This window comes from Narcine bancroftii, chromosome 9, assembly GCF_036971445.1.
Source record: "Narcine bancroftii isolate sNarBan1 chromosome 9, sNarBan1.hap1, whole genome shotgun sequence".
Taxonomy (NCBI): Eukaryota; Metazoa; Chordata; class Chondrichthyes; order Torpediniformes; family Narcinidae; genus Narcine; species Narcine bancroftii.
In genome coordinates this window covers 96,258,641-96,274,001 of record NC_091477.1, presented here as the reverse complement: position 1 = coordinate 96,274,001, position 15,361 = coordinate 96,258,641, and the positions used below count along the sequence as shown (strand labels likewise).

Genomic DNA, 15,361 nt, shown 5'->3' with positions numbered 1-15,361 from the left:
TTAATCACATGACTTGCTTGTGCAATACATGATTTTTAGGTTTCAATTTCCAATTTCTCCAAAAGTATGAGTCATGGCAAATGACCTCCTGCTTGCTTACAAAGATGTCTTCTTTTGCAAACATCAATTGTCTCAGACTTTCAATACAACAATCTACTCTGATTTTACGACTGCTCCAGTTCCAGGAAAGTAATCTCCAGTATGTTATCTGTGTGTTTCCCTGTCCATCCCACAAAAGTAACTTCACTATCATATCGTAACCTAAAGATTAATAATAACACAAGTCTGTAACATTATGTAATCAAGGCAATCATGAGTGTTTTAGTAAGTGGCTATTGTTCACATTTAGAGCGAGAAATGCAGCACAGGGTGAATAAAACGATTGGTGTTAATTCTGCAAGGCAAAACAACATGGCAATATAAATAATTAATTAGAAACCAATCCAAATTCAATTAATTTGTTGAATTGAATTCAAACAATAAACTCAAATTTTAAAAAAATCACAAGGACACTCATGTAGATTATAACACAAAAGGAACACATAAATTCTTTAGAGCTACTTCAGAACTAATCTAGCTCTGTTTTGGTTGGGAACTAGAATGTTCCACTCATTTTACAGAATGTACAGGTCACCATTGTGCTTAATGCCCACTTTGAACTACTGCAGTCCATGCAGTTAAGTCACTCTCATTCTTCTGCGAGTAATCAGTTACAAATTTTGGCCCAGCAGCAATGTTCAGTGCTACTGCTAAGATGAGAATAGTTTATGACTCAGAGTGGGATTTACTGGGACTTGAGTGTACTTGTGCCCCACTATGCCCATTGGCTTTGTCCATCTTGGTGGTAGAATTTACAGTTCCCATGTTCCAGTTGATCGTAACCTGGAACAAACATTGCTTATCACATGTCAGCCCAAGGCTGGGTGTATTCTCCCTCTGGACTGTCAGAGGCTGATTTATTAGCAGGGAAGTTGTAAAAAGAACTATCAACATCAGAACTTTCAACAAGCAATTCCATTTGGGACCGTCTATAGCAGGATCATTGAAAATGCAATTAAGGATAATTGAGGCCAACAGCCTTTCCTGAAGAATTCTTGCACTGATGTATGAAGAATAACCAAACTAACCAATGATCTTCCAGACCCTGGTCATTTACTTGTGAGCCCAACTTGATCTAGTTTTTCTACAATTATATTTCAGAATTTTTGGAGACAAATAATTTAATTTCTTCTATCCTAAACTACCAATAATAAGCTTTACAAACAAAGAATAACAAAATATTTCAGTCTGCAAAGTTATATTAATAATCATTTGTTGTTCTTAAGGCCAGCTTTTTATTTTCTCAAATAAAAATATTGGATGAACACTTAGTTTCCACAAGAAGCTGCCTGCATATATGTTTGAACTTCAAACAATTTTAATTAATTGATTCTTCTTCGGAATTATTTTTCACCTTTTTTTTGGGTTAGTTGAGGTTTCTTTTTGTCTCTTTTTAAACTGTATAACAGATAATGGCTTTGCTCAACAGCGAATAATACAACTTATGAAAACTCAGAGAATGAGGAAAAGGAAAGACAATTGTATACCTTTTCCTCTATTTAAAAATAAATTTACAATCCATTTGAAAAAAAAAAGACTATTTTTTCCTTTCTTTTGGTTTGTTTTTTTTCCTCTTTTTGTTTGATGTTTTATTTTACTACACAATTACCAAAGTGCATTGGTACATATTATTTTAGGACAGTGTTGGAACTTCGTTGCTTTCATCCATATCCTTTATGGGATCTGTGATGTAGGTGAAGAAGTTATGACTATCTTTCATTACGCAGACCTGAATAATTGTTGATATTTTTTAATGTATAATTGTATTGTTCAATTGTTTATATATTTAAATACCAAAATATTTTAAAAGGAAATCATTCAGTTTCCTCCCAGAGGGAGTGACAAGCCCTTACATAACTGCTTTCTCATGCCCTTCTCAGATATGAAAATGTAATTCTAACAAACTTCTGTTTTTAAATATGGAACATTTGGATCAATATACTGATTCTAGTTTCTTTGTTTGGCAATCACGCTCAGAGTTATACAGCATGGAAACAAGCTCTTCAGCCCAACTCGTCTATGCTGACCAAAATGTCCACACATGTCCCACCTGCCCATGTTTGGCCCGTATTCCTCCAAACCTCTCCTGTTCATGTTTCCCTCCATTGTTTTTTCTTAAATGCTGCAAACTAAAAGCGATTCTGCAGGGATTTGTAATGTGATTAAGAACTGTTTATTTGCATTGGTTTGATTGAGAGAAATGGAGTTTGCACAACTTCAGCATGTTCCAGAAAATGCGGGGAGAAAAGGTGGCTCAATCACTCCATTCTCCCAGCGTCACGAGCACGAGATTGATTCAGGACATATTAATATGCTATTCTGATTTCTTGCCAAGACTGAAGTCGACCAGTAGAGCCCACATGTAACTTTATTGTAATGCCATGACAAATACTAACTGCCGATAAGCTGCTACTGATATGCAGACAATTCACACCCATTCAAGACCTTCTTAACCACCTTAGCTTTCTTAACAACTTTATCCCTATCCCCTGCAATCTTCAAGGATCTATGCACACAAGCTGACAGACTGGATTTTCCTCTGTACTTCTTGGCATCCCTTAATCAAATGTCTAATCCTTTCCTTGCTTTCTCTTCCAAATTGCATTACAGTTTAATTGTGTTGTTGACATCTTAATGCAGCCCACAATTTTCAACCTGGTCTATTTGCAGCTATCCCATTATTAGGTTAATAATAATTCAGGAAAGGATAGTCATAGGCTAATTTACAGAGATAAATGACTGTCTTCGAAGATTCATTGTTGCACGAAGCTCCCTGGTTGCAGACCATCTTCATACAGCTTTCTCTCTTTTTCTTTACCTCTTCAATATTGATGCTTTTCTGTACTAATTATTTGTGGAACACATTAAGAGGAAATTAAATACCTTTTCTGTACAATGGTCCACACCATCCTCCTTCCCTTCAATTTGAATGACATTCTCAAAGCATTCCATTTGTTTTAGGATATCATCCTCCATTGGGGGATCATTTGTTTCTCAGCAGCCTGTCTCCTTCAAATTGTGAAGGTACAGTGAATTGCTTCAAAGGTAAAGAATTAAGAATGCTTCGAGAGTGTCACACATTCACTTGCATGCTTAGTCTATCATTGCCTCAGAATCAGAATTTATTGTCATGAACAAGTCATGAAATTTGTTGTTTTGCGGCAGCGTCTGCAAATAGTGCAAACGTTTCGAGAAACCACCTTCCAAAAATACATTTTAAAAAAGTGCTCAAAAAGTGCAAGAATATAAAATATACATAAATATATTTTTCCCTCACTCTAATAAGCCATGCAGTGATCAATAGAGGTTCACAAAGAACTGAGTGGCATCTAGGAGGCTGTACACTTTTGGATACTTGACAGAAATACTGCAGCTTCCCATGATGTTGTCATTATGCATGGAGAGAAAAATTATGAACATGTTTCCCCTAGCAAACAAGGGACCTGTTGTTTGTTTGATACATTATCATTAAATGTTTTCACTAGTAACTTGACAGGGTCTGGATATATGGAAATATAATGCTGTCATGAGCTGGAGCTGTCTGGAACTGCATTCAGAGACTGAAAACATGGTCACAGAATTCTCTGGTGAATCTTGCAAGTTGGAAGCTATTCACATCAGATCTATCCAGGGAAATATACCAAGGTTTAAGTGCACCATTCCCAAGGTAAGATTACATCACCTCATGGACAATCATTCTGTGGTTCTTCTTCCTACATGGACCCTTGTCTCAATCTTGAACATTAAAAGACTACTTTTAGGAATTTCTCCAATGAAAGGTTTGGTGATTGCCAAATAAAATAGCAAATCTCAGCAGTATTGTTCGTTGGACCATTTCTCAGTTCAGCAAAGCAAGTTTTAAAAAAATCCATTAAGCAAGAAAATTTGCAAATACTGGGATCGTGCAATACGCAAAAATACCAGAAAAAAACTCAGCAGGTCACAGAATCGATTGCATGTAAAAAGCAACCAATATTTTGGGCCTGAGCCCTACATTGAGAAAAATGCTGATCAGCACAGCAGAGAAACACCAACCAAGAAAAAAATCTATAAAACTACAGGTTTTGGGTGATAATTAACAATTTTCTTCCAGAAGTAAACTCCCAAAATTCACATAGTTTCAAGCAATGTTTTACTTTGGCAAATATGGCAGGAAGAATGAACAGGTTGGATTATCAAGACTCAAAGTGACATAAAGCCAACAGCATCAAAAATAAGAATGTGTAAACAAGTAGCAAAAAAATGAACTTTTTTTTGAATTTGGCTGTATGACTAGTATTTAAACCTTCAGCCAAATTTAATTGGTATCACAAAATCTTGAATAGTTTGGAAGCAAACTCTACTGCTTTATCAAGCTTGTTGCTAATTGTTGTGTGATAACAGAAATGCAAGTTTCTCTAGGCTGATTGCTTTCTTTTGAATGGCAGAAGCAAATACATTTAGCCATTTGAGTTGACAATGGGGAAAACAGTAGCAGAATGCATCAGATTTATGGATTGAACACTACAATTTTCATTTATACCCAGTTCTACTCTTGGTGACCATTGAGGTGTGATAATTTTCCACTTGTTCATCAAATATAATTCTGTGATTTGTCTAATATGATTTAGTCATCCATGAAGTGAGGCACTTTCTGTTTTGCTTTGATCAAGAGATATTTGTTTGTGACCTTGTGAATCCAATTTTCATTCAAGTTCAAGTGACATCAATGGCCTAGGCCCAGAAGTATTTGCATGGCTGAGGTCCTGCTAAATGGGGAGAAATGTTTCCCTTAATGTTCTGACTTCACAAAAGATTGCTGCTTCACAATGTAATACCAGAAGCGCAAAACTATATGTTTGAGGAGCTACAGTGTTGTGCTTAACTGAGGATTCCAATCTTGCAATGTATTGCAGAATTCAGTTGGTTACTGAGTTTAGTTATTTTTTGATCCATACTGTAGAATAGATTAGGATAAGCAATGTTGGCTACAAAACTGGTTTTCAAGCTCCACAGCTTCCATTCAATAGTTTCTGGACCAAGTAGATGCATACTACAATGCATTGTACAACATTGTTACTGAGCTGAATATTTAAAATTCATCTATGCATCTAAATTATCTACTTCCACCATTTAATTAAATCTGTTACATTTACCTCTGTGCCAAAGTTCTCCAAGTTTGTTTTATTTCATCCCATGAACAGTTGGACATAAATTTATCTTCTGAATAAGAGCAGTGGGGATTCTGGTGTTCTTTTTCCAACAATGCATAAAATTAGTAGATCATAAGACCTTCTGGATAATTTGAGAAAAATGGTCTTAGATGTCAACGAACAGTGTTTTAATTAAATATAATCAAATTAATCATTCACAAAAACATAGAAGAGTTTTCACATTCAAAGTGAATTAAGATTGTATCAAAAATTACACTTCTCTGAGTTTTGTTTAAGAAAAATGATGAAAAAAAAATCCTCAGACCAGTCGTGCCATACAGAAGACATACCATCTAGATTCAATGCCAGCAAACTAACGCTGCCCTGCCACAAAAATAAATCAACCAGTCTCAGTGCAGTTTTGTAAGATCTTGTTATGTAAAAAAAATTGGGGCATAAATAGGCACTGAAATTAAAACAATGCTTTCTGCATGAAGGCCTCAGTACTGGCATAATATAAAGGCAAATCTTTCATTCATACAAATTATCATCCAAATTCAATCTTAGAGGCTGACAATTAAATTTCTTGATGTATTGTGGTGCATTTTGTTAATTCGTCAAGATAACTTTCAGAGCGCAATAGGTTGTCACTGCCTCAGAGTTTAATGTCATTTTTATTCTTGATAATATTAAATAGTACGTTATATTAGGATTGTAAAAATCATATCTTTTTAACACCTGGACAAGTGCTTTATAGATAAGCCCATCCATTTATCATTATCATCTGCTCCCTGTTGCAGATGTTTCAATCCAGCAGGATAATTTTTCATTAAAATCTTCACATCTTTAACCAATTTGATAGCCTGAGGAGGAGAAAAATAAAATACCATCGAATAGCCTTGAGGGATATAATTTATTCAATGTGCTATTTTCAGCATATTGGTTAATGGTCACTGTTCCTGCTTCATATTGATTTATCTGTTTGTTTTAAAAGTGAGCAAACTTACACTGAATGATTTAAAATTACAGAGGAAATTTCAACTCAGAATGGGAACTGATGGAGTGTGGATTGGATGATGTCAAATAGTGAAAGAGAAGCATTTTTATTTGGCCACAGTTCAGAATACGCATGGCAAGGAACCTGCCCAAAACTAGGAGGAAACTTACAAGCAAGCAGGAGCCTAATTTTATTTTCAGCTATAAAATGAGAAACCAGAGGGCAACAAAAGTTTAAACATCACATTTGAAGTATAGAAAAATGTCATACTACTCCTTCAGTCTCACAATTCTATTGTTACAATATAGAAAGTTTTAAAATGTTTGTTTGGGTCTTTTCTTCTGACCGCAGGTTCTTGGCTCAGTGTTTCCATAAGCCCTTTTCACACTGGCATCTCAGTTAATTGGCTGTTCAGAGTCCTGGTTAAGGAAGAAGGGAATTCCTTTCATACGAGACACCAGTTAACTGGTTATAAGTACTCTTTCATACTCATCACAAGGCAACCATGGGGATAGGGATTCTATCCTCCAGCGGTGACGTCTGAGTGATGTATTGAGCGATAGTGAACCTGCCCTAAATCCTCATCAATGTATTATGATCTTGAATTTACACAAAATTAATTATGCCTAATTATATAATTAAGCATTATGTACAGCACAGTACAAGTCCTTCAGGCCTTGTTGTCGTGCCGACCTATAAACCTTTATAATTTTATAAAATACTGTGGGGAAAGTGTAGCCACACAATTTATAAAGACTGTGGGAAAGTCCTAACGGCAATAGTGCACAATTTATAAAGACCATGGGAAAGAGGGATGGCAGATCTTCCTTCCCAGAATTCCGTGCGGCAGGCAAAGGGCAATATGTACGGACCCCTCATGGAGCATTCATAGAATTCTGGGAGGGCAGATCCACCATCTCTCTCTCCCCTGCTGTGACTTTCCCAAGGACCTTTGGACATTTATAAAGGTTTATATAGGTTGGCAAAGTTTATACTTTATTTTTAATCTTTTGTTTCCTTCACATTCCTGCACTCATGCAAAATATAATCAACATGTCACTGCTTTATCCCAGGATACCCCCATGTCCCTTTCACACTGGGCTAATTAGCAAAATATTTGGCCTGGAAGTCAGCTTGAAGAAAACTGAGGTCCTCCATCAGCCAGCCCCCCCACATCTCCATCGGTCACACAGAACTCAAAACAGTCAACCAGTTTACCTACCTCGGCTGCACCATTTCATCTGATGCAAGGATCGACAAAGAGATAGACAACAGACTCGCCAAGGCAAATAGCGCCTTTGGAAGACTACACAAAAGAGTCTGGAAAAACAACCAACTGAAAAACCTCACAAAGATAAGCATATACAGAGCCGTTGTCATACCCACGCTCCTGTTCGGCTCCTAATCATGGGTCCTCTACCGGCATCACCTACGGCTCCTAGAACGCTTCCATCAGTGCTGTCTCCGCTCCATCCTCAACATTCATTGGAATGACTTCATCACCAACATCGAAGTACTCAAGCTGGCAGCGTCCACAAGCATCGAATCCACGCTGTTGAAGACCCAACTGCGCTGGGTGGGTCACATCTCCAGAATGGAGGATCATCGTCTTCCCAAGATCGTGTTATATGGCGAGCTCTCCACTGGCCTCCGAGACAGAGGTGCACCAAAGAAGAGGTACAAGGACTGCTTAAAGAAATCTCTTGGTGCCTGCTACATCGACCACCTCCAGTGGGCTGATATCGCCTCCAACCGTGCATCTTGGCACCTCACAGTTCGGTGGCTGCAACCTTCTTTGAAGAAAACCGCAGAGCCCACCTCACTGACAAAAGACAAAGGAGGAAAAACCCCAACCAACCAATTTTCCCTTGCAATCGCTGCAACCGTGCCTGCCTGTCCCGCATCTGATTTGTCAGTCATCAACGAGCCTGCAGCAGACGTGGACATACCCCTCCATAAATCTTCGTCTGCGAAGCCAAGCCAAAGAAGAAGAACGAATTAGCACATAGGTGTCATCAAGGTAGTATCATCCCCAGCATCTGATGATGCCTGCTTTCACACTGGACCCTTAACTGGTAAATTGGCCATCAATTACTGGGACAAGGTGTCAGTGTGAAAGGAGCAATAGATTCAAGATTCAATTTATTGTCATTGTAATGAAAGTGTCATATTACGTGAAATTGCTTTTGCCTGCTGTAAGGCAGACAGATTTGCCATCAGCAGAAATTGTATAAGGTGCCTTTTACAGTCAGAGAGAAGAAGAGTCCCCTCAGGGTCAGCGAGTGTCCGTAGATTTACCTCCAGCGCTTCCTCAGTCACACAAAGTCCAGTCTAAACAATTGGCAACCCGAGCTCCAGATCCGAACCTCTGACATGGTCATGTGAGAGATGAGTAAAACTGATATAAATATATGAAGATGAGGAAACTAGTATAGATATATGTGTAATGAATAAAGCCAGTATGAATAGGATAAGAATAGATATTAGAATGTAGGAAGTAAAGTTAGTCTGAATAAGATAAGGGTCTTTTAGCCTTTTAGACAGAATCAGCAAGTTCACCAGTATGAATAAGATAAGGATAGATATTAGATAATAGAATGAAGGAAGTAAAGTTAGTCTGAATAAGATAAGGGTCTTCTAGCCTTAGACAGAATTAGCAAGTTCTGCATGTAAGAAGTTAGTCAGCCCCGAGAGTCAGGAAGGTGTGAATAAGGACAATGACATGATGGGACACCAACAGGATACCCCCTGGTCCTCCAAGTTCACAGAAACAGCACGTAGGCAGACAGGATTGCCTTATGCCAAACTCGTCCAGGAGGCAGAAGAATGTAAGGGGGAGGGTACTTCAGTACTTCTATACTGAAATAAACTGTATAAAAGTTGGGTGAGCCCCAGTGTATGTGTGTATTCCCAGGGTAAGGGGAAGCACCCAACTTCGCATTGTTGTATAATAAATGTTCTTTGTTCTCAATTTTTGTCTCGAGCAATTTCTGTGAAGGTACTTCTGTTTCTAACAGTCAGAAACCCTTTGGCACCCCCTCGCATCCCAGTTCCGATACCTGGTACCACTTCAGCCAGTCTTGAGCCAGTCTCCAGCAGTCTGCAGCCCAGCGTGAGTCTCTCAACAGTAGATGTGCTAGTCACAATGGCTTACATGCTTAGAGCTTTGTAAAACGGGTAGTGAAATGCTGATAGCAATATTATCACCTCTTTGTATCCAAAGAAGGAAACGGATGGGTCAAGCCAATTGTCCTACCTGCCTGCTCAGAGAAGGTGGTGAAGTAGAGATGAAGCAGGAACCACAGGGCAAAAGCTGAAGGATTTTAATCATCATTCACATTCTAATTATGATTAAAATTGTCTCTTAAATAATTTATCTGGATGGAATCTTAATGTAATTATCAATGACCTCCATGAAGTGTTACAGTACACCTATATATCTATTCTGTAGGTGGTCATTGTCTAAATAAAATGTCATTCAACCTAATATTGTTACTTAATATAAATTAGTATGAGAAATAGCTGGAGGTTTATCGCCAAATTGGTTTTATCAATTATATAATGTAGAAATGTCTAAGAACTGCCTTCTGGTCTGGCTACTCCTATTTCTATCAGAAAGTAATTTAACAATGGCAGTGTGCTAGTTCTAATCCAAAACCAAAGTAAATAGTTTCTTATTTTGCTAAATGCAAGTAAAACCTCAAAGGCTAGTCCTCCTGTCCACATTTCACTGTTTAATGTAAGACTAGCCATAGTTTATTGGTTTGGACTGAGAATGGTCTAGAACTAAAAGTACTTTCTAAATGAGCAAATGCCAGTGGAGCTGGTAGTATCAGTTGCTGGGGGGATATGAAGAAAATGTTCAATAAAACTGAAAATAAATAACTTCAACTCAAGGCAAGGAAGGCGGAGGTTCAATGATCATTGACAAAAAGGTCAAGTATATTCATGCGATAGATAATGTGCTCCCCACTGATTGAGTGAGTTCCTTTCACATTCAATGTTGTAATACAGGTAGTCCCTGACTTACAACCATCCGCACATACAACCGAATTACATGGTTTATGTTGTATTTCACAAACTATAACAGGGATACAGGCCACGTAAGAGCCAAAATGTGCATATTTACCTTATTAGTTAGCGTCCCAGGCGAAGCTGGGTGCAGCCATCTTGATTTGTGAGTCTTCGGTAGGCGCATGCGCAGTGGGTTCGTGTATTGGAGTTCGGTTGGCGCACGCACGAGAGTTAAGGATGCAATTTCAATATCATCAGGGCGCTTAACTCTCACGTATGCACCAACCAAACTCCAATACACAAACCCACTGTAGACTTGCGCATGCACACAGGAATCCAGATGGTCACTCCCAGTCCCGGGACCCCACAAGGTGAGCATGCCCCAGAATGTGGAAAGATTCACCAAAGTTAATCGACAAAATCAGGCAGCTTTAAGTGACTATTGTCAAATGTATGATGAAAAAAGATTTAATTAAAAAGTTTTTTTTAAAGACCTCAGTACTCCACACGCAATTCCAACTTGCGTCCATTCTGAGATACAACTAATTCTTCATTATGGTCGTGAGTCAGGGACTATCTGTACTGCCCCTTCCACATTTCATGTAGGTTAACCGGCTAATTTAGCGGGTCCGTTTGCAGTAATCGTGTGGTGTGAAGTGTCCCAACCTGGCAAGACGAGTTAAATTCCTGTTAAATTGCCCCCACCAAGCGTCAGAGCCCAGCTGAGTTAACTCACTACTTGCCTTCTGGTGGTCTGAAAGCATAACCTGCTCTTGCATTGTCGGCACTGGAGGCAGGGACCCCACCCCCCCACCCCCTTTAAAATGCCAGGTTGCTGCTTTACAGGGAAATCATGGTGTAGTGTGAAAGGCTCCAGAGATGTAGCAAGCCCAGTAGGTTTTCCCGCTTCCGAGGAGTGTGAAAGGAGCTATTATAAATCAATGTTTAGAGTCATGCAGCAGGAGGTCCACTGATCCTTTTTCTTTTGACATAGCCCTGGAAAATTGTTCCTCTTCAAATATACTCAATTTATTCAAAATTTACTTTTGAATCTCCTCTGTCTGTCCTTTCAGTCAGTGCTTGTGGGTCATGACAAAACACTGAGAACAATCTAAAGCTGGTATCCTGTGGTTACAGACCCTTGTGCTAGTAGAACTGCTTCTCTTTTATAATTCAATTTGAATCTCAACTCAAGCAAAGCAATGGCAGACAGAACACACTGAAGCCTCAGGAGGGATAGAATCATTCCCTGAATCTCCAGCTATTCCCCACAGTGTAAACATGCAGACACAGACAAAGTGAAAACCACCACAAATTGCACAATCTATGAGAATCAGGGACAGCTCTTGAATGAGTCTTCAACTCTTTCCAAATGCAGTATGATTCCCTCTCAATAAAAATCATAAATGGAGAGAGAAGGGAAGGAAAGAATGGTAGCAGAAATGCAGGTTCAGATGTTTTTCATCCAACAAGAGCCTTGTTGATCATTCTTTTACTCATGTTAATTCTTAGAGAAGGAGGAAATTAGCCTTAAGCAAAGTTCCTGATTAAGTGCCCAAAGGTTTGGAAGGAGAGGGCTATGCAAACTGGACATTCATTTTTATTGATGGCCTATAGTTTGGCACACTGAAAATGGTGGAAGGATTGGCACAGCCAACTGTTAGGCCCTTTCACCTCGTCACAAGAAAAAAAGCAATAGATTTCCGTGCTCTAACTCAGTCCCTTCATATTGAGGATATCTTGCTTTGATTCCCGTTCTGAACAGTATACGATGCCAGCACATAAATTCTTTTAACCTAGGATGGTCATTGCACACTAGAACATACCTTGAGAAGTGAGGTCTTGGTCACGTGCTAAGTGGGGCACAAGACAAGTGGACATGAATTTTTTTGCTGCCAAACGCAACAATTACAATTAAGTACAACAGAATTTTCAGAATTTGCATTTTTTAATGTTTATTTACTTGTCGAACTCACTGACCCTGCTGTTCCAGGAATGGCTAATTGGAAGAAGCTTTATGATGGGATTTCTGTCTGACAAAGTTCTGACAAAGCACATTCAAGGTGAAATGTTAACTTGGTTTCTCTTCCTATAGCTGCAGCCCGATCTGTTGACGATTTCCCACATTAAAAAAAAATTGTACGTTTGTGCACAAGTCGAATGTCCAGTACAAACTGGACACACTTATGTCCTATGTCCAGTACAAACTGTTAGGAAAATTATCTGTCTGCCTTAGCACAAAATTAAGTTATTGCTGCACAACTTGTGTTTTACACAACTGTTGGCTTCCTTAACATACAGGATAGATTGTGCCACATTATTCTTTCACACTTAAAACAATAAAGAAGTTCCATGAAGACTCTTAGTGATCTACAGAAATAAGTATGAAGTGCATCCTGTATTCTGAGGTTATCTAAAATGCTACAATTTGGACCAAAAGATACAAGATACAATGTTATGAACTGGGTCCCCAAATAATTTATGTAACCAGGGAAAACTGTTTTTTCAGAAAGTAGGAGAGAGAGGGTGTAATTTACCGTATATACCAGCGGTTCTCAACCTTTTAATTTCCACTCATATACCACTTTTAAATATTCCCTATGTCATTGGTGCTCTGAGATTAGTAAGGGATTGCTTATGTGAGTGGGAAGGGAAGGTTGAGAACCATTGCTCCAGACGCAACTGTTACTGAAATATTTTGGTTGAGAAAAATTGTTGTTTGCCTATTTCCTTTCGAGTTATGAAACCATGCACATAACAAGTCGATTAGGTACAATTAAAACAGTGGTTTTCAAACTTTTTCTTTCTACCCACATTCCACCTTAACCAATCCCTTACTAATCACAGAGCACCGATGGCATAGGGAATACTTAAAGTGATATGAGAGTGGAAAGAAAAAGGTTGAGAACCACTGGCATATACTAATGAAAGAATTGAGTATTTTGGATCAATTTTTCGAGTCAAATTTGGGGGGGTGGGGGCGGAAGGTTGACTTTTACATGGGCGCTATGTTAGACAGCAGTAAGTACCTGTGCCGTTCAAGCTCAGATAGGTGGGCAGCCATGGACTAGGGAGAGAGTCTGTGGCCGAGGAGTCGGGAACTTGAATTGGTGGGTGGCTGGGGCCTTGGAGAGACTCTGTGGCTGGGACATTGGAAAATCTGGTGGGTGGGTGGCTGAGGCATCAGGAGCTCATACAGGCACATAACCAGGGCCTAGGAGAGAGCCTGTGGCTGAGGCGTTGGGAGTTCTGGTGGGCGAGCAGCCGAAGGTTCGTGGTTGGAGTGTCAGGAGCTCTGGCAGGCAGGCAGTCGGGACATTGGGAGCTCATGGTGGGTCGCCAGGACATTGGGAGCTCAGATGGGTGAGTAGGCAGGGCCTAGGAGAGAGTCTGTGGCTGGGACGTTGGGAGCTCTGTTTGTGATCGGGTTGTCAGGAGCTCTGGTGGGCAGGCAGCCGGGACGTTGGGAGCTCATGGTGAGGGGCCGGGATGTTAGGAGCTCAAATGGGAGAGTAGCTATGGCCTTGGAGAGAGTCTGTGGCTGGGACGTTGGGAGCTCTGATGGGCGGGCGGCCAAGGCACAGCTTTGCAGTTGGGTTGTCGGGAGCTCTGGTGGGCAGGTGACCAGAGCATTGGCAGCTCAGATGCGCAGGCGGCCATGGTTTTGGAACTCGGATCCAGGGTCAGGGAATCAGGAACTCCGGTGGGCGAGCTGCCAAGGGTAGGTTCACGGTTGGGGTGTTGGGATCTCCTATGGAGGAGTAGTCAGGGCCAAAAATAGGGGGGGGGGCCATGGGGGGAAAAAAAATCAACTTTCACATGAGTCATACGGAAAACATGCGACTTTTAGGCCAAAAAGTTGGGGGTGGGGGAATATTACATGGGATTGTCTATTTAACGAGTATTTATGGTAATGCAAAGCTCATAAAAGCATGGATATATCTCTTCCTCATCTAATCAAACCTCTGAAGTGCTGAATAGATATACAGTATCTTAAGGAAATTAAAAAATGGCTACTAAAGATTTTTGCCTTTTGTTCTAAACAAATCAGACACAAAACTCATTGAAAGGCTTATTTGTTGTTGTGAACTGAGTCAGTCTTGTCTTAAATCTTGAAACTCTGATACCACAACTAATTTATTTATCATGTGACTTGATAGCAACTGAAGAAATGATATCATAATTAGCTTTATTGTACCGCAAAATACCTCAAACTATTTAACTATGCTTCCATGTAAAAGTGCTCAGATAAACATACTCCTTTCTTAAGCAAAATATATTGTAGAATATGGGTAAACAAGAGGGGAATCCTTCCCTCTCCTCCCTAGATTCAACTGCCAGCTGTGCTCCTTCCCCCTCCTCTCTATCCTTTTATTTGGGCTTCTGTCCATTTCCCACTAATGAAGGGGTTCAGCCTGAATGCTGCCTGACCCATTGAGTTCCTCTAAAAATTTAATTTGATAAAACACAGTAAGAATAACATACCAAGTGCAACAGTCCCCATTAGAAAGGGTCTTCCAATGCAGGAGAAATCATTGTTTATTTCTTGATGGATCTCAGAGCCCACCACAAAGATCACTATAACCTGTGAAAGAAGGACAAAATTTTGAGATTGAGCAAGATTTATAATGAGAAACATGGCTCAACTGATGAGTAATTCAGGTGTGAGGTTTAAGCATTTTCATGCAAATACAACGGAATTCATGCATTCAATCAAGATGTTGCTACTATCACAATTCCAGCAGTTGTAGTTAAATTGATTGATAATTACAGCCTCAACTGGAAGAGGTTCCAACTCTAGGCCAACGTTGCTGCCTTTGCAAGAATATTGCTGTTGTAGCAATGTTAGGAACATAAATGCTCCATTGTAATTTACATTGAAGATCAGTTCTCTCTTTCCACAGCCATTTCATGTCAGCTTTGGCAGCCCCCTGCACCCACTGTATGAAGCAACTCCTTCCCCTTCTTGGCATTTTTGTGCTATTGGATGCTGGTGCACATGTCTGTGCTCCTCAAGCCACACAATGGCTTCCAAAAGTGATGTTAGATCAATGAGTGCAGGTCATTTCATATGGTGCGTGATAGTCCTGAAGTTATTCGTACACTGCACATGCTGTCG

The 15,361-nt window shown here is 39.7% G+C and overlaps 1 protein-coding gene across 1 annotated transcript in view; it reads right to left on the bottom strand.

Moving 5' to 3' along the window:
- Positions 1–15,361, bottom strand: part of LOC138742472 (uncharacterized) — a 250,679-nt gene that overhangs the window by 132,010 nt on the left and 103,308 nt on the right. The window contains exon 9 of the mRNA XM_069896948.1: positions 14,728–14,827. Coding sequence (XP_069753049.1) covers positions 14,728–14,827 — 100 coding nt within the window. The remainder of the gene's footprint in view (positions 1–14,727; positions 14,828–15,361) is intronic.